This window comes from Oncorhynchus nerka, linkage group LG1 (assembly GCF_034236695.1).
Source record: "Oncorhynchus nerka isolate Pitt River linkage group LG1, Oner_Uvic_2.0, whole genome shotgun sequence".
Classification (NCBI taxonomy): domain Eukaryota; kingdom Metazoa; phylum Chordata; class Actinopteri; order Salmoniformes; family Salmonidae; genus Oncorhynchus; species Oncorhynchus nerka.
In genome coordinates, this window is record NC_088396.1 from 26,763,188 (window position 1) to 26,781,867 (window position 18,680).

Consider the following 18,680-nt stretch of genomic DNA (forward strand, 5'->3'; position numbering starts at 1 on the left):
GGTGTTTAAGGTGGCCAAGGAGCTGACCCTGAAAATGAACGAGGTAGATTTCTACGAGCCCTTCATGGAGGAGCCTGTCACCCTCCCTGACAGACCCAACTCTGAGGAGGAGATCGTGGCTTTCGTCACTGAACACAGAAGGTATGGTGTAATAGTTTTTTGGGGGTGGGTGCTTATATTTGTCCTGTGTTTTCTGCATATCCCATTTCCCCCTGAGAGTCAGGTCATGGCCAGGTCAGCGGCAACCCTGGAGCAATTAGGGTTACGTGCCTTGCTCAAGGGCACATCAACATATTTTCACCTTGTCAGCTCAGGATTCTAACTAGTGACATTTCGGTTACTGGTCCAAAACTCTATTCGCTAGGCTACCTGCAGCCCTACTGCGGCTGTCAGAACAGGATCACTTCATTCTGATGATCTGATCAGTGGTCTGTGACTGATAGCGTTGTGTAATGTTTTCAGGCCAACACTGCGAAAGCTGCGTGCTGAGGACATGTTTGAGACATGGGTGAGTTTTTTTGTCATTTCATTTACCTTATGCAAGTTCAAGGGTTAATGCAAGAAAGGCAAGTACAACAGTAAGTGTGTTCATTTCTATCAAACCTTGGACAGCGTCTCATGATGTCTCATTTTCAGGAGGACGTTGTGGAGGGGAGCCATATAGTGGCCTTCGCAGAGGAGGAGGACCCTGGTAAAAAAAATACATCCATATTACAGTAACATCAGCTTTGATCAGGGCCAACATCAGCTTTGATCAGGGCCAACATCAGCTTTGATCAGGGCCAACATCAGCTTTGCAACAGGTTCCTATCAGTCTTATCTGAAACTGAGAATCACTGAAATGGTTCATAGCTTTCAGGAAATCAAACAAACTTCTCCTGGCATGATAAAACACAGACTAACCTTCTTAATGTGTTGTTTGGTGGTGTTCAGATGGTTATGAGTTCTTGGAGCTGCTGAAGGAGGTGGCTAGAGACAACACCCACCACCCTGGTCTCAGCATCATCTGGATCGACCCTGATGACTTCCCACTGGTGAGACACAGACAGACGGACGGACAGGATTACGTGAACTCAAGTCCCTACAGTTTCAGATCTCACAGTGTGTTCTCTCTCACTCTCCTCAGCTTATCCCCTACTGGGAGAAGACCTTCCAGGTGGACCTGTTCAAACCTCAGATCGGCGTGGTCAACGTTACTGACGTGAGTCCCCGAACAGCTCCAATACAGCATGAGGAATTGGTGGAAACCAGTCAGAAATTGTGAAACTTAGATCTAACTCATGATGGTCCATGACCTTTGGCCCCTGACCTCTCTCTCTTCCTCTGGACAGGCTGACAGCATCTGGCTGGAGATGGAAGAACAAGATCTGCTCACAGCCCAGAAGCTGGCGGACTGGATAGAGAACGTCCTGTCGGGCAAGGTCAACACAGAGGATGATGATGACGACGACGACGATGACGACTCTGATGATGACTCTGATGATGACGACGATGATTCAGATGACTCTGATGATGAAGAAGACGACGACGATGATGAATAATTCAAAACCTGTGAATTTGTCATCTAGAATTAATAACATTGTTGTATAGTCTCTTTACTGTACTATCATCAAAGTTTAGGGTGAGAGAAATAGACCTAAACGCTTTTATAGAATATTTTGTACAACGTGTCTGGCCTAAGTCAACCGCTCTGCATTATAAGAAAACCCATTAACAGCATTTGTTTTTCATGAATCTGGAAAAAGATCTGTTGATAAACTGAAATCAATCTGAAAAAGAGAATTAACAATGTGCTGACAAACAGAGATACTTGAGAAGAACCTAAACAGAACTTTCCATCCTTCACTTAATTCTACTAATTGATGAAAATGGTTGGCGACCAAGACAAAGACATAAATCAAAATGTTGTTTGATCAATGGGGCGGCAGGTAGCCTAGCGGTTAGAGCCTTGGGGCAGTAACCGAAAGGTTGCTAGATCGAATCCCCGAGCTGGCAAGGTATAAATCTGTCGTTCTGCCCCTGAACAAGGCAGTTAACCCACTGTTCCTAGGCCGTCATTGTAAATAAGAATTTGTTCTTAACTAACTTGCCTAGTTAAATAAAAAAACATCTGTGAACGTCTGCTGTACACTATACTAAACCTCAATAAAGTGTGGTATCTTTGTGTATTTTGCGGTCTCCAAACCATGCCCTCTAATGCATGCTTTGTGTGTAGATAATTGCATTTTTAGGTTTGGATTTCAGTGCACACAGTCCCTTCTCTCCATGCCACAGTGGCTATATCTTTGTTATTACTATTGGGTCCCGTCTGGCTCCGTTGGCAGAGCATGGTGTTTGGAATAACAGGGTTGTGGATTTGTTTCCTACGGGGGGCTGTGTGAAAATGTAAGACGCTCTGGATAAGAGTGCTAAATCAGTTAAATGTAAAATAAATAAATTCACACCTTGCAATGTCCACAACTCTTTTATTTAAATATATACACTACAGTTCAAAAGTTTGGTGTCACTTTGAAATTCACTTGTTTTTTTTAAAGAAAAGCTATATTTTTGTCCATTAAAATAACATCAGATTGATCAGAAATACAGTGTAGACATTGTTGATGTTGTAAATGACTATTGTAGCTTGGAAAGGCTGATTTTTAATGGAATATCTACATAGGCGTACAGAGAACCATTATCAGCAACCATCACTCCTGTGTTCCAATGACACGTTGTGTTAGCTAATCCATAGTTTGCTAATTTATCCTTTTAAAAGGCTAATTGATCCTTAGAAAACCCTTTTGCAATTATGTTAGCACAGCTGAAAACTGTTGTGCTACAATAGTCATTTACAACATTAACAATGTCTACACTGTATTTCTGATCATTTTGTCTCATGTATTCTCACTCCATATTTCACTCTCTCCTTGTCTGTCTCTTTCCCTCCTTGACTCATCCCTCGTTCTCGCTCTCCCTCAGTGGGCAATTAGAAGAGAGAATATGTGAAGTGGCAGGAGCGAGATCCCTGTGTTCTGTAAGCCCAGGGTGCAGTAGTGTGAAGGGGGCTTCAGATATGAACTCACTCTCTCTCTCTCGTCTTCAACTGGACAGTGCAGACAGACTCTCTCACCCAATAGTCTCACTTACATACTTTCTAGTGCACAGACAAATACAAAGCACCACACACACCAACAATAAAGTAATATGAGAATGTTGAAAATGTTCATACAAATATTTATTTTACAAATTTGAATCTTTATACAGTTATTGTAATTCCATATATGTAAATCTTTAAAAAAAAACACCAGTGAAAACTTGAGACCGAATTGATGGTGTGTGTGCACTCGCACACACACCATACATTATTGGACAAACATACTTGCATACAATAACAAACACATTGAGCATACATCATATGTGTTTTAAAACAGAGGCACCTTTGTAATGAAGGAGACATACAAGGAGACAAATGCCCTGGTCGAATACTTGAAAAATACATCCTTCCTCCCTTCCTTGAAGTAGTCACATATAGGAATTGGTTAGATTAGGGAAAGCAATTGGTTGGCAACCTTGCTTTGACCTATCCAACACTTAGAACCTGTGGTCACCTCAAGATAAAAACTAATAAAAGGGTGAATTCGAACAGGCAAATATTCACAGCCATAATTGAATCAGTATAAAATCCTCAAAAACATGTAACCTTTTGGTGACAACAATGATTGTACAATTACAATAACAAACCATTTCATTCTAATATAGTCTTGAATAATATGCACATGTAATAGGGAAGATTTGGCTAAAACAATACAATATTAAAACAAACAAATACTGTATATTGAGTTCACAGAGATAAGCATAAAAATCCCATATCTGTGCCAGTTGTACAGCCTCTTTTGTGACTGTAGACTTCCCTCACTATAACGAGACTGTTGTCTGCACTCTGAACATCAATACTGAGGAACATACCATATCAAACAATGGAAAAAAAGACATGAGAAATGTATAATTTTGGCCTATTTGAATCACTTTCAGTACATGAAGATGCGTGTATGCAGACCTGGAGACAGTAGAGGAGAAGCTACGGTATCAGATCAGTCAGTCATGTCTGGGACAAAATGCATTACGAGAACCACTTCTCTTTGTGTGTATTCTCCACACTTCTCAAACACTCATAAAATAGGGACGAAAAGAGAGAATATTGTGACATCCTTCTTTAATCTGTTGTCTTCTCTCATATCTGAAGACAAAAAACTTGAGCCTCAATCGGATTCTCTTAGTTTACAAGGTTAGGTTCTGTAGAAATGTAATAATAGCTTTCTTTCAACTGGAGATAAGACACACATATAATGCATGAATACATTTCTTCCGGTCTTACTAGCTTCTTTGTTTGCTCAACTGTAGTATTCCGCAATAGTCCGCTTTGGGTTTGAGCCCAACAGAGTCGGACAACCTCTTACAGATATGTCTAGGAATCCTGGGGAGTACAATAACAGAACCTTTTTCATCCATATAATTCCATAACTATACAGCCAAACTGTACAGCCAGGTAGAAAAGCATCAATCAAATCAAATAGAACTTTTAAATAAAAACACAAGACATTACATACAGTTGAAGTCAGAAGTTTACATACACCTTAGCCAAATACATTTAAATGCAGTTTTTCACAATTCCTGACATTTAATCCTAGTAAAATTACATGTTTTAGGTCAGTTAGGATCACCAGTTTATGTCAGAATATTAGTAGAGAGAATAATTTATTTAAGCTTTGATTTCTTTCATCACATTCCCAGTGGGTCAGAAGTTTACATACACTCAATTAGTATTTGGTAGCATTGCCTTTAAATTGTTTATCTTGGGTCAAACGTTTCAGGAAGTGTTCCACAAGCTTCCATTCCTCCTGACAGAGCTGGTGTAACTGAGTCAGGTGTGTAGGCCTCCTTGCTTGCACACATTTTTTCAGTTCTGCCCACAAATTCTCTATAGGATTGAGGTCAGGGCTTCGTGATGGCCACTCCAATACCTTGACTTTGTTGTCCTTAAGCCATTTTGCCACAACTTTGGAAGTATGCTTGGGGTCATTGTCCATTTGGAAGACCCATTTGCGACCAAGCTTTAACTTGATGTCTTGAGATGTTGCTTCAATAGATCCATATAATTTTCCTGCCCCATGATGCCATTGTGAAGTGCACCAGTCCCTCCTGTAGCAAAGCACCCCCACAACATGATGCTGCCACCCCTGTGCTTCACGGTTGGGATGGTGTTCTTCGGCTTGCAAGCCTCCATCCTTTTCCCTCCAAACCGAACGATGGTCATTATGGCCAAACAGTTATATTTTTATTTCATCAGACCAGAGGACATTTCTCCAAAGAGTACGATATTTGGCCCCATATGCAGTTGCAAACCGTAGTCTGGCTTTTTTATGGCGGTTTTGGAGCTGTGGCTTCTTCCTTGCTGAGCGGCCTTTCAGGTTATGTCGATATAGGACTCGTTTTCCTATGGATAGAGATACTTTTGTACCCGTTTCCTCCAGCATCTTCACAAGGTCCTTTGCTGATGTTCTGGGATTGATTTGCACTTTTCGCACCAAAGTACATTCATCTCTAGGAGACAGAACGCATCACCTTCCTGAGCGGTATGACGGCTGCATGGTCCCATGGTGTTTATACCTGCGTACTATTGTTTGTACAGATGAACGTGGTACCCTCAGGCGTTTGGAAATTGCTCCCAAGGATGAACCAAACTTGTGGAGGTCTATAATTTTTGTGGAGGTCTTGGCAGATTTCTTTTGATTTTCCCATGATGTGAAGCAAAGAGGCACTGAGTTTGAAGGTAGGCCTTGAAATACATCCACAGGTATACCTCCAATTGACTCAAATGATGACAATTAGCCTATCAGAAGCTTCTAAAACCATGACATCTTCTGGAATTTTCCAAGCTGTTTAAAGGCACAGTCAACTTAGTGTATGTAAACTTCTGACCCACTGGAATTGTGATACAGTGAAATAATCTGTCTGTAAACAATTGTTGGAAAAATTACTTGTGTCATGCACAAAGTAGATGTCCTAACCGACTTGCCAAAACTATAGTTTGTTAAGAAGAAATTTGTGGAGTGGTTGAAAAATGAGTTTTAATGACTCCAACCTAAGTGTATGTAAACTTCCGACTTCAACCGTATATAAAAACACACATGTACAATCCATTAACTGTAAAGAAAAGCAATTCTTAGTTTGATAAACCTGAACATGAACTGTTTGATTATTAGGTAGTATTTCATTCATATTAGCAGGGCAGACTATATGAAAATACCCCCCCCCCCCCCCCCCCCCCACACACACACACACACACACGTGCAAACAGAGGAAGAACAAAATGCGGGAGGGTCGTCTACAGTGTATTGAAAACCTGCTGACATAAGTCAATGTTCCAGTGTGCCTCAGGACAATAGAAATCAGAGCATGTTCCCTAACGCTCTCCATCGGTCATCTTCACTCGGGCTGGGGCTGGGGATCCCTACCATTTATTAACTATTATATGACCAGCTAACACTTCATCTTGTTACAATATCCAATATGCATCTGTTCATATCAATTACGTACAATAACAAATCTCAAAGTAGCCAAAATAATCTTTATAAACAGTGGTAATATAAATAGAAGAGAAAAGCAAAATAGCATGAAAGTAAAAGAGGGTTTAAGAAACTGAACTCAAAAAGACAAGTCTAGAATTCCCACAGTTCTTCTACATGTGTCTGTTAGACTGATGTTTCAGATTGGAGACTCAGGGTAAACTTGTGTGACTTTGGATCGACGTACTCCTCGGTCATTCGAATGTAGGGGATGGACTTGACTGTTACCGCTAGGCTGAAGTCTAGACACCTCAGTGAGAAGACTGTGTCCTCCTTTAGACCGCCAGTGACCGCAGCCTCGCTGACCAGAGTCCACTGACCGGCCATCCAGCGCTCTCGACCATACTGTAGCGTAGGACCAGGGGACAGGTAGGCCTCCAGGAATGCCTGAAGAGACACAGAAGCAGACACACAATCATATTGCTATAGAGATTGTTATGTTGGGCCAAGGCCAAGAGGTGTCTAGTAGTGATACTGGCCAGGGGATGATCTGGAACCAAGAAGTTGAAGCTTGCCTACCTTGGGGCTCATGTTGTGTGTGAGGCAGAAGGCCAAGTGTCTCTGGATGCTGTCCATGCTGTGGCAGTGCTGCCTTCTGGTGGTTCGGAGGTATTTCTGCAGGGCGCGGGCCATGGAGGGGAAGATGGCCAGGGCCGCTTCCCGTACGTCCATCACATCCCCAGGGGATGCTTTCTGCTCCTCCTGCTGCATCCGCCTCACATGCATGAAGGCCTCCTCCACAGCCACCACCAGCCTAACGTTACAACAATGTACAGAAAACATTCAGTATACTGTACACTCATCTGTTCTTGCATCCTACAAGTTATAAAAACACACAGGCCAACATTTAGCCCTCAATTATTATGTCCATCTATCGAAACCCTCATCTATATTTTAATCCTTACATTAAGCAGCATACTTATGTATCTTTCATCCATCTTTCTCTCTTTTCCTTTCACACCACCTTTTTGTTTTTAAGTCACTCAGTCCCCCCCTCCCCCTCCCCCTCCCCCTCCCTCCCCCCCCTCCCCCTCTCCTCCTCTCCCCCCCCTCTCCTCTCCTCCCCACCCTCCCCTCTCCTCCCCCTCTCCTCTCCTCCTCCTCCTCCCCCTCTCCTCCTCCTCCCCCCCTCCCCCCTCTCCTCTCCTCCTCCTCCCCTCTCCTCCTCCTCCCCCTCTCCCCTCTCTTTCACCTGGCTCTGCGTTTGCGGACCCGTCGGTCATGGTCGGCCTCTTCGTAGTATAGTTCGTTGTGAGTGGCGTCTCTGCGCCTGGCTGCTGCCGAGATCATGGCCCGTTGCTGACCCCCACCTGCGATCCCCCCGATCCCCCTGCTGGCCCCGCAGGGTTCACTGGGCCTACAAACAGGAAGCACAGAGGCATGATGGGAAGATCACTGTGTGGCTCAGTCAGCATATTGACAGTAACCCGGGAAAACACAGATCTTAGTGCGGATTCTGTGTAACATCTAAATATCTCATTAGGCAGTTTCACAATTCAGATCCTTTCACTGTGAGAGTGATTAAATATTTAGCCTGGTAGTCAGACCCGATTATGGTTTAGACAACTGCCAAATGACAACAGAGTTGGCTAAAGTAGAAACTAACACATCTGGCTACCAGGTAGTAAATATTCATATAATTAAAAAAACAAGAACGATCTCCAAACACAATAATACCAGTTGATCATAGAATTAATTTCTCTCTCTCTATGATGAATACCAATAACTAACCCAGAAGTAGCAAAAGCATAAATTAGGGTTCCTGTGGGATATGAATATGGAGGAGTGGAATCTGGTCCATATTTATGAGGGATATGTGTGTATGAGGGTTCAGTACAGTAACCCCGGCAGATACAGGCCAAGAGAGATGAATCATTAACACCAAGGTGTGTGAGTGTGTATATATGTGTGTGTGTGTGTGTGTGTGTGTGTGTGTGTGTGTGTGGCTGAACGAAGCACAGGCTTGGTAGCACAGCCTTCTTCCGATTGAGAAATAAATGTTTTATGAAATTCCATTGCAATCCTATTTTTTCTAAATCCCCCAACATAAATACGGTTGAGTTCCATTAGAGCAGATCTGGGCTGGTTAAAAACACTAGAAACCTAAAGACCCACTCTGCTAGCCTACAGAAACACTGCTGACTTAACTGGAGAACACACTGAGAAAAGGAGGACGAAATACGGACAGACAGAGAGATGAGAGAGAGTGAACGTGAGAACGAGGGGTAGAGAGAGAGAAAGGGGAGAGAGAGAGACAGAGAGAGAGAAACAGAGACAAAGAGATAGCATGGGAATGTGCAGAAGGAGCTAGTGTGATGAATTATTAAAAGGCTGAAATGCAAATGTCTTTGAGGACAATGTACCAGCATACTCCTCTATCAAACTCTGCTACAAAGAACATAGAGAAGAACCATAAAAGCTGTCTCACACTGAGCTGGGAAGTTGGTGCCTGTGTGCATGTGTGTGTGTGTAAAGCATATCACGGGAATGAAAGTGGTGGTTAGATTGGTGTGTATCTGTGTGTGCATGCTTAGAAGCAGTGTAAACATTGGGGGTGGGGGAAGGGAAGTGAGGCGTGAGGTTAGTAGTGTACACTAGTGAAAAGTGAGAGGGCACACAGAGATCTTTACTTACTGTCATTGTCCAAAAGGTAAGCTCTCACTTTAGCTTTAAACGCTGCTTAGGGTGGCATGGGAGAGTAGATGAAGAGAGAGCGTCACAACGAAGCAACAAATACGGTAGACAGAGAGCTGAGAGAATGGAGAGACAAAGAATGAAAGACAGACAGTGCTGCACATGAAGATGCAGTTACAAAGAGGAAACGAGAGATGATTGGAGGTCAGACGACACAGGGACACAAACCAAATGTAAGCATTGAGGAACCATAGAAAAACCGTAGGTGTACTAACCGTCCACGGTGTAGACCTTGAGGCCGGCCAGGTGCTTGGCGGCACGGTGCTTGGAGGCGGAGAGAAGGGCAGGGTTATGAGAGGGAAGTCCCTGTAGTAGAACTCCAGCAGAGACAGAGCTGCCACCTGAATACTGACACACAGAGAGAGAGAGAGAGACAGAGAGAGACAGAGACAGACAGAGAGAGAGACAGAGGTCATGATCAGATGAGCTCCTGCATTTTTCAGCATGTTCTTTAAAAAAAGATATGTTTAGAGTTAGATATACTTAGATTTTTTGTCAGGAACATATACAGGATGCTACCCTCTACAACATAACCTTCACTATGTCACCAGAACATATACAGGATGCTACCCTCTACAACATGACCTTCACTATGTCACCAGGACATATACAGGATGCTACCCTCTACAACATGACCTTCACTATGTCACCAGGACATATACAGGATGCTACCCTCTACAACATAACCTTCACTATGTCACCAGAACATATACAGGATGCTACCCTCTACAACATGACCTTCACTATGTCACCAGAACATATACAGGATGCTACCCTCTACAACATGACCTTCACTATGTCACCAGGACATATACAGGATGCTACCCTCTACAACATAACCTTCACTATGTCACCAGAACATATACAGGATGCTACCCTCTACAACATAACCTTCACTATGTCACCAGAACATATACAGGATGCTACCCTCTACAACATAACCTTCACTATGTCACCAGAACATATACAGGATGCTACCCTCTACAACATGACCTTCACTATGTCACCAGGACATATACAGGATGCTACCCTCTACAACATAACCTTCACTATGTCACCAGAACATATACAGGATGCTACCCTCTACAACATAACCTTCACTATGTCACCAGAACATATACAGGATGCTACCCTCTACAACATAACATATACAGGATGCTACCCTCTACAACATAACCTTCACTCCAAATCAAAAACTCAAAACCTACAACCTGATTTTGGACGGAATTACAGAGTCACTTGGAAGGCTTACAGCTACCAAAGATTATTATTCCAACGCTATACAGCAAATGCTCTGGAAAACAAACAGAAACCTGAAAACACCATCCAACCTGGAACTGAGTGAGTAATGTTTAGTCTGAAGCTATATTTTATTTCCAAAAGCCAAGAAGAAAAATACATGACATTACTTTATAAAGACTGAATGCTAAATGAATGCTGCCAAGCTTGATACAACTTCAATTAGCACTGACGTGTCAAGTGAGAGGTGTCAAAGCCCTTTAGCCCAACAATGGCAGGAGAGTCACACAGTCTACTCCAACCAAATGGAGAGGCCTTAGAAGCTGCCTCCCGCTGTTCAGAGGCAATTAAAATACAGTACCTGTGTATGTAAAGAATGATAAGGCAAGAAAAGACAACAAAATGAAGCCACTTACGGAAAATCAAGTGACACTTTTTGCTGACTATTATAAAAATGGGAACATCAGCAACCTCATCTTCCACAGAGACCATCCCCTGGCATGGCACAGTGCTACATTAGCTCACTACCTCTCTGTTAAGGGGTGGGGGGTGGGAGGGGGTGTTAACGAGGGGTGGAAACTCAGGATACAAGACAATGAGGACTCAGAGTCAGCTAATATACATCTCTATAAGTCTGGAACAGTATTTGTACAGGGTAACCCCAAATAGTTTCAGCTATACTTTCACCTAATCAAAGAATTAGCCCAGTAGGAGAAGCTCTCCCTTGAGAAAGATACCCCCACCCCAAACGGGTCAGACCAGACCTCTTCATTATATAACCCCACAGACGAGCAACCCCAAGCGGAAAGTCAACCACCCAGCACAGAGTACTACCCCCTCATTGAAATGAAGGATACATTTACCCAGCTGGAGGTAAGGCGGGTGGAGCTGGAACAGCAGGTGATTACACTCCAGTCAGCACAGACCCCAGACAACAGTCCAGCACAACAACATCCCCTTAACCAGACAAGGAGAGCTGGAGGTGGAGAGAGACGTATCTGCACTCAGGACTGTGGTGAGACAACTTCAACAAAATAAAAAGCAAGAGCAGGAGACGAAAAGTGCACTAGAGGAGAGGATCAGACTGCTGGAGGAGAGGGTAAGGGGGATGGCGTGTGACAGAGAACAACCCACTAGAGAGGTGGCCACCCCCGCAGAGAAGCCAGCAGAACAGCCCACCTCAGCTCCCGCCAAAAGTCTCAACACCACAGCAGAACAGTCCACACCAGACGCTGACCATAGCGTCGACATCACAGCAGAACAGACAAATGAGGAACCCCAAGCCCAGGTGATCTCACCCCCTCTGGGCACCTCCCCGTCAGCCACCCTGATAGCCCTCCTGACAACCCCCCCACACCCACTGAGGACATACACAAGACACAGATTGTACTCCTTATGGACTCAAATGGGAAATATATATAAGAAAATAAACTTTTTCCCAAACACAGTGTGTCTAAACTCTGGTGTCCAAACACCCAGCACGCCCTAGACCTTCTGTCTGAGGACCAACTAGGTTCACCTAGCCACATAATAATAAACACAGGCACAAATTACCTGAGAACACAGCAGGAAAGGGTGGCCACAGCACTGAAGGGAGTGATTGAAAAAGTTTTCTACTTTCCCCGATGCACAAGTGGTTTTCTCCACCCTGCTACCATGAAAAGACTTCCACCCTGCTACCATACAGTGGGTAAACGCAAGTATTACCCGTGACTGTGCCTCAAAACCAAATGTTTTCCTGGCCCACCACTCCACCCTGGACTTGAACAGCCTTTATGACCAGGTCCACCTATACAAGGCAGCAGTGCCCACCTTCGCCTGGACTCTAAAGGACATCGCTCTCAAGCGCAGCCCCAACACTTCACACAGGAGCAACCGATCAGGACCTACATCCAGACCACAACACCACCAGCCACATACACACCCCCACTCCAACCAATCAACACCCCCCCCCAAGTCAACCATGCCCACACCCCATTTAGACCCTCTCAGATCAGATCTATGCCCCTCCTGCCCACCCCATGCACCCCACCCCTCAACATGGAAGTCACACAAACGCCCAGGCCATGAGCAGGCAAACAGGAACAACCCCCACTCTTACACTAGCACAAGCCAATGGCATGTCTGAGGCCAAACCACACAACATTGGACACGTCATGGAACACAAAGCTTTCACTATCTCATTCGAGAATATCCAAGGCCTGAGGTCATCGAGGAGACGGACCCTAAAAGAGCAGAAACCTGGAGACTTCATCAAAGAAATCAGAAATACAGACATTGTCATCCTACAAGAAACCTGGTATAGAGGAGACGGACCCACTGGTTGCCCTCTAGGTTACAGAGAGCTGGTAGTCCCATCCACCAAACTACCAGGTGTGAAACAGGGAAGGGACTCAGGGGGTATGCTAATTTGGTATAGAGCAGACCTAACTCACTTCATTAAATTAATCAAAACAGAAACATTTGACATTTGTCTAGAAATTCAAAAATAAATTATCTCAGAGAAAAATGTCCTGTGTGCTACTTATATCCCCCCCCCCACTAGATCCCCATACTTTAATGAAGACAGCTTCTCCATCCTAGAGGGGGAAATCAATCATTTCCAGGCCCAGGGACATGTACTAGTCTGTGGCGACCTAAATGCCAGAACCGGACAAGAACCTGACACACTCAGCACACAGGGGGGGACAAACACCTGCCTGGAGGTGACAGCATCCCCCCATATGCCCCCCTAGGCAATATCACAACATAAAACAAAAACATGTCACAACTCCTGCAGCTCTGTCGCACGCTGGGTACGTCCATAGACTCTAAACACTTCGGAGAAAATTGGAAACCACTAAACAAACAACAACAAAGAATGATCTATCCAAAATGGAGATGTATGGGTAAACTAGAGGTTGACCAATTATGATTTTCAACACCGATACCGATTATTGGAGGACCAAAAAAAGACGATGCCGATTAAATCGGCCAATTTTTATTTATTTGTAATAATGACAATTACAACAATACTGAATGAACACTTTTATTTTAACTGAATATATAATACATCAATTTACATTTTTTTTGCCTCAAATATATAATGAAACATGTTCAATTTGGTTTAAATAATGCAAAAACAAAGTGTTGAAGAAGAAAGCAAAAGTGCAATATGTGCCATGTAAAAAAGCTAACGTTTAAGTTCCTTGCTCAGAACATGAAAGCTGGTGGTTCCTTTTAACATGAGTCTTCAATATTCCTAGGTAAGAAGTTTTAGGTTGTAGTTATTATAGGACTATTTCTCTCTATACCATTTGTATTTCATATACCTTTGAATATTGGCACTTCAGTATTGCCAGTGAAACAGTATAGCTTCCGTCCCTCTCCTCACCCCTACCTGGGCTACCAGGAACACATAGACAACAGCCACCCTCGAAGCATCGTTACACATCGCTCCACAAAAGCCGCAGCCCTTGCAGAGCAAGGGGAACAACTACTCCAAGTCTCAGTGTGTGACGTTTGAAACGCTACTAGCGTGCACCCCGCTAACTAGCTAGCCATTTCACATCAGTTACACCAGCCTAATCTCGGGAGTTGATAGGCTTGAAGTCATAAACAGCTCAATGCTTGAAGCATTGCGAAGAGCTGCTGGCAAACGCACGAAAGTGCTGTCTGAATGAATGCTTACGAGCCTGCTGCTGCCTACCACCGCTCAGTCAGACTGCTCAAATATCAAATCATAGACTTAATTATAACATAATAACACACAGAAATACGAGCCTTAGGTCATTAATATGGTCAAATCTGGAAACAATCATTTCGAAAATAAAACGTTTATTATTTCAGTGAAATACGGAACCGTTCCATTTTTATCTAATGGGTGGTATCCATAAGTCTAAATATTGCTGTTACATTGCACAACCTTCAATGTTATGTCATAATTACGTACAATTCTGGCAAATTAGTTCGCAACTAGCCAGGCGGCCCAAACTGTTGCATATACCATGACACTGCGTGCAATGAACACAAGAGAATTGACACAATTTCCCTAGTTTAAGATTGCCTGCTAACATACATTTATTTTAACTAAATATGCAGGTTTAAATATATATACTTCTGTGTATTGATTTTAAGAAAGGCATTGATGTTTATGGTTAGGTACATTCGTGCAACGATTATGCTTTTCCCGCAAATGCGCTTTTGTTAAATCATCCCCCGTTTGGCTGTCTTTGTTAGGAAGAAATAGTCTTCACAGTGAGCAGTGAGCCAGGCGGCCCAAACTGCTGCACATACCCTGACTTTGTTGCACAGAACGCAAGAGAAGTGACACAATTCCCCTAGTTAAAAGAAATTCATGTTAGCAGGCAATATTAACTACATATGCAGGTTCAAAAATATATACTTGTGTATTGATTTTAAGAAACACTTTTTTCACGAATGCGCTTTTTAAATCACTCGTTTGGCGAAGTAGGCTATGATTCAATGATAAATCAACAGGCATCACATCGATTATATGCAACACAGGAAAAGCTAGATAAACTAGGAATATCATCAACCATTTGTGGTTAACTAGTGACTATGTTAAGATTGATTTTATTTTATTTATAAAGATACGTTTAATGCTAGCTAGCACCTTACCTTGGCTCCTTGCTGCACTCGCATAACAGGTAGTCAGCCTGCCACACAGTCTCCTCGTGAAGTGCAATGTAATCGGCCATGATCGGTGTCCAAAAATGCAGATTACAGATTAACAATGGTCATTACGGCCAAACAGTTCTATTTTTGTTTCATCAGACCAGAGGACATTTCTCCAAAAAGTACGATCTTTGTCCCCATGTGCAGTTTCAAACCATTGTCTAGCTTTTTTAATGGCGGTTTTGGAGCAGTTGCTTCTTCCTTGCTGAGCGGCCTCTCAGGTTATGTCATTATAGGACTCGTTTTACTATGGATATAGATACTTTTGTACCTGTTTCCTCCAGCATCTTCACAAGGTCCTTTGCTGTTTTTCTGGGATTGATTTGCACTTTTCGCACCAAAGTACGTTCACCTCTAGGAGACAGAACGCGTCTCCTTCCTGAGAGCTGTGACGGCTGCGTGGTCCCATGGTGTTTATACTTGCGTACTATTGTTTGTACAGAATGTGGTCCATTCAGGCATTTGGAAATTGCTGAAAAGGATGAACCAGACTTGTGGAGTTCTACAATTTTTTAAAATCTGAGGTCTTAGCTGATTTATTTTGATTTCCCCATGATGTCAAGCAAAGAGGCACAGAGTTTGAAGGTTGGCCTTGAAATACATCTACAGGTACACCTCCAATTGACTCAAATGATGTCAATTAGCCCATCAGAAGCTTGTGAAGCCATGACATGTTCTGGAATTTTCCAAGCGGTTTAAAGGCCCAGTCAACTTAGTGTATGTAAACTTCTGACCCACTGGAATTGTGATAAGGTGAATTCTAAGTGGAATAATCTGTCTGTAAACAATTGTTGGAAAAATGACTTGTGTCATGCACAAAGTAGATGTTCTAACCAACTTGCCAAAGCTATAGTTTGTTAACAAGAAATGTGTGGAGTGGTTGAAAAACTAGTTTTAATGACTCCAACCTAAGTGTATGTAAACTTCCGACTTCAACTGTATTTCCCTCAGATTACACAGAACCACAAAGAATTCGAAAACAAACCCGAATTTGATAAACTCCCATATCTACTGGGTGAAATACCACAGTGTGACATAACAGCAGCAAGATTTGTGACCTGTTGCCACAAGAAAAGGTCAACCAGTGTAAATTACAACCCATAATTATTTACAACACTGTATATTACTGTACAATACTGTACATAATGACATTTGTAATGTCTTTATTATTTTTGAACTTCTGTGAGTGTAATGTTTACTGTTCATTTGGAAATTGCTGAAAAGGATGAACCAGACTTGTGGAGTTCTACATTTTTTAAATTTTTATCTGAGGTCATTTGTATTGTTTATTATCTACTTCACTTGCTTTGGCAATGTTAACATACGTTTCCCATGCCAATAAAGCCCCTTGAAAGAGAGAGAGAGAAGAGAGGCATAAGAGGAGGGTAGAGAGAACAGATGGATTATAAGAAAAGGTCAGAAAAGAAGTAGATAGTCCATTACAGCATGCCTCATATCTACACTACTCCCCCAGACCAGACGACTGCAGACCAGGGCTATGTCATACAGTGCTCCCTACATTCGTTTCACATTTCCACAAACTTCAAAATGTTTCCTTTCAAATGCGATCATGAATATGCATATCCTTGCTTCACGTCCTGAGCTACGGGCAGTTAGATTTGGGTATGTGATTTTAGGAGATTTTTTTTTAAAAAGGGTCCGATCCTTAAGAGGTTTTAAGACTCCATAATGGTTCCTCTGTTGGTGCCACAAGTAAAAGTTGGAGTCATATAAAGCTTTGCTTCTTGCTCTGTAATGAGTAAAATCTTGATTTCAGTAACTTTCTTATATTAAATGTATGAACACTGTCAAATATAAATTTGAACAAAAAAGATATATATTTGGCAAAATGTTCTATATATTGTTGAACATAATATAATCTTTAGTGCATATCAAAGTTCCAGAGTGGGATCTCCGCTACGTTTAGAGTTATGATCCAATTTGTCAGCAATACCAACAGAGTGAATGGGAAAACAGATTCAAAATGGTGGCCCTTTCTTTTTGTTTTGCAGGATGTGCAATGATACAATTAAAAGTAGGGCTGTGATTGGTTACATTGCCTAATATGCCAATGTACACTACCGTTCAAAAGTTTGGGGTCACTTCGAAATGTCCTTGTTGTTGTCCATTAAAATAACATCAAATTGATCATAAATGCAGTGTAGACATTGTTAATGTTGTAAATGACTATTGTAGCTGGAAACGGCAGATTTTTAATGGAATATCTACATAGGTGTACAGAGGTCCATTATCAGCAACCATCACTCCTGTGTTCCAATGGCACGTTGTGTTAGTTAATCCAAGTTTATCATTTTAAATGGCTTGATCATTAGAAAACCCATTTGCAATTAAGTTAGCACAGCTGAAAAGTGTTGTTCTGATTAAAGAAGCAATAAAACCGGCCTTCTTTTGACTAGTTGAGTATCTGGAGCATCAGCATTTGTGGGTTCGATTACAGGCTCAAAATGGCTAGAAACAAAGAACTTGCTTCTGAAACTCTATTCTTGTTCTGAGAATTGAAGGCTATTCCATGTGAGAAATTGCCAAGAAACTGAAGATCTTGTGCAACACTGTGTACTACTCCCTTCACAGAACAGCGCAAACTGGCACTAATCAGAATAGAAAGAGGAGTGGGAGGCCCCGGTGAACAACTGAGCAAGAGGACAAGTACATTAGAGAGTGTCTAGTTTGAGAAACAGACACCTCACAAGTCCTCAACTGGCAGCTTTATTAAACAGCACCCACAAAACACCAGTCTCAACATCAACAGTGAAGAGGCGACTCCGGGATGCTGGCCTTCTAGGCAGTTGCAAAGAAAAAGCCATTTCTCAGACTGGCCAATAAAAATAAAAGATTAAGATGGGCAAAAGAACAGACACTGGACAGAGGAAATCTGCCTAGAAGGCCAGCATTCCGGAGTCGCCTCTTCACTGTTGATTTTAAAACTAGCAGAAATCCCACTCTAGAACGTTGATATGTCAGTAATAATAAAATATATTTTCAAGATTCATGTTGACATTATTCAATATATTATATATATATATATATTCAAAAATGTTTGAAATCAAAATACTACTTGTAATGTACAAGCCGTAAGGCTTCATATGACACCAACTATTGAATTGTGCACCTACAGATTAAACATTATGGAGACACATTTACATTTACATTTAAGTCATTTAGCAGACGCTCTTATCCAGAGCGACTTACAAATTGGTGCTTTCACCTTATGACATCCAGTGGAACAGCCACTTTACAATAGTGCATCTAGGTCTTTTAAGGGGGGGGGAGAAGGATTACTTTATCCTATCCTAGGTATTCCTTAAAGAGGTGGGGTTTCAGGTGTCTCCGGAAGGTGGTGATTGACTCCGCTGTCCTGGCGTCGTGAGGGAGTTTGTTCCACCATTGGGGGGCCAGAGCAGCGAACAGTTTTGACTGGGCTGAGCGGGAACTGTACTTCCTCAG

General features: G+C 42.5%; 1 protein-coding gene and 1 pseudogene across 1 annotated transcript in view; one reads left to right on the forward strand and one right to left on the reverse strand.

The window, feature by feature from the left end:
- Positions 1-2,343, forward strand: part of LOC115128396 (calsequestrin-2-like) — a 6,293-nt gene extending 3,950 nt beyond the window's left edge. The window contains exons 6-11 of the mRNA XM_029658226.2: positions 11-141; positions 463-508; positions 637-691; positions 934-1,034; positions 1,127-1,201; positions 1,332-2,343. Coding sequence (XP_029514086.2) covers positions 11-141; positions 463-508; positions 637-691; positions 934-1,034; positions 1,127-1,201; positions 1,332-1,541 — 618 coding nt within the window. The 3' untranslated portion in view covers positions 1,542-2,343. The remainder of the gene's footprint in view (positions 1-10; positions 142-462; positions 509-636; positions 692-933; positions 1,035-1,126; positions 1,202-1,331) is intronic.
- Positions 2,344-3,175: 832 nt separating this feature from the next.
- Positions 3,176-18,680, reverse strand: part of LOC115128404 (vang-like protein 1) — a 57,376-nt pseudogene continuing 41,871 nt past the window's right edge.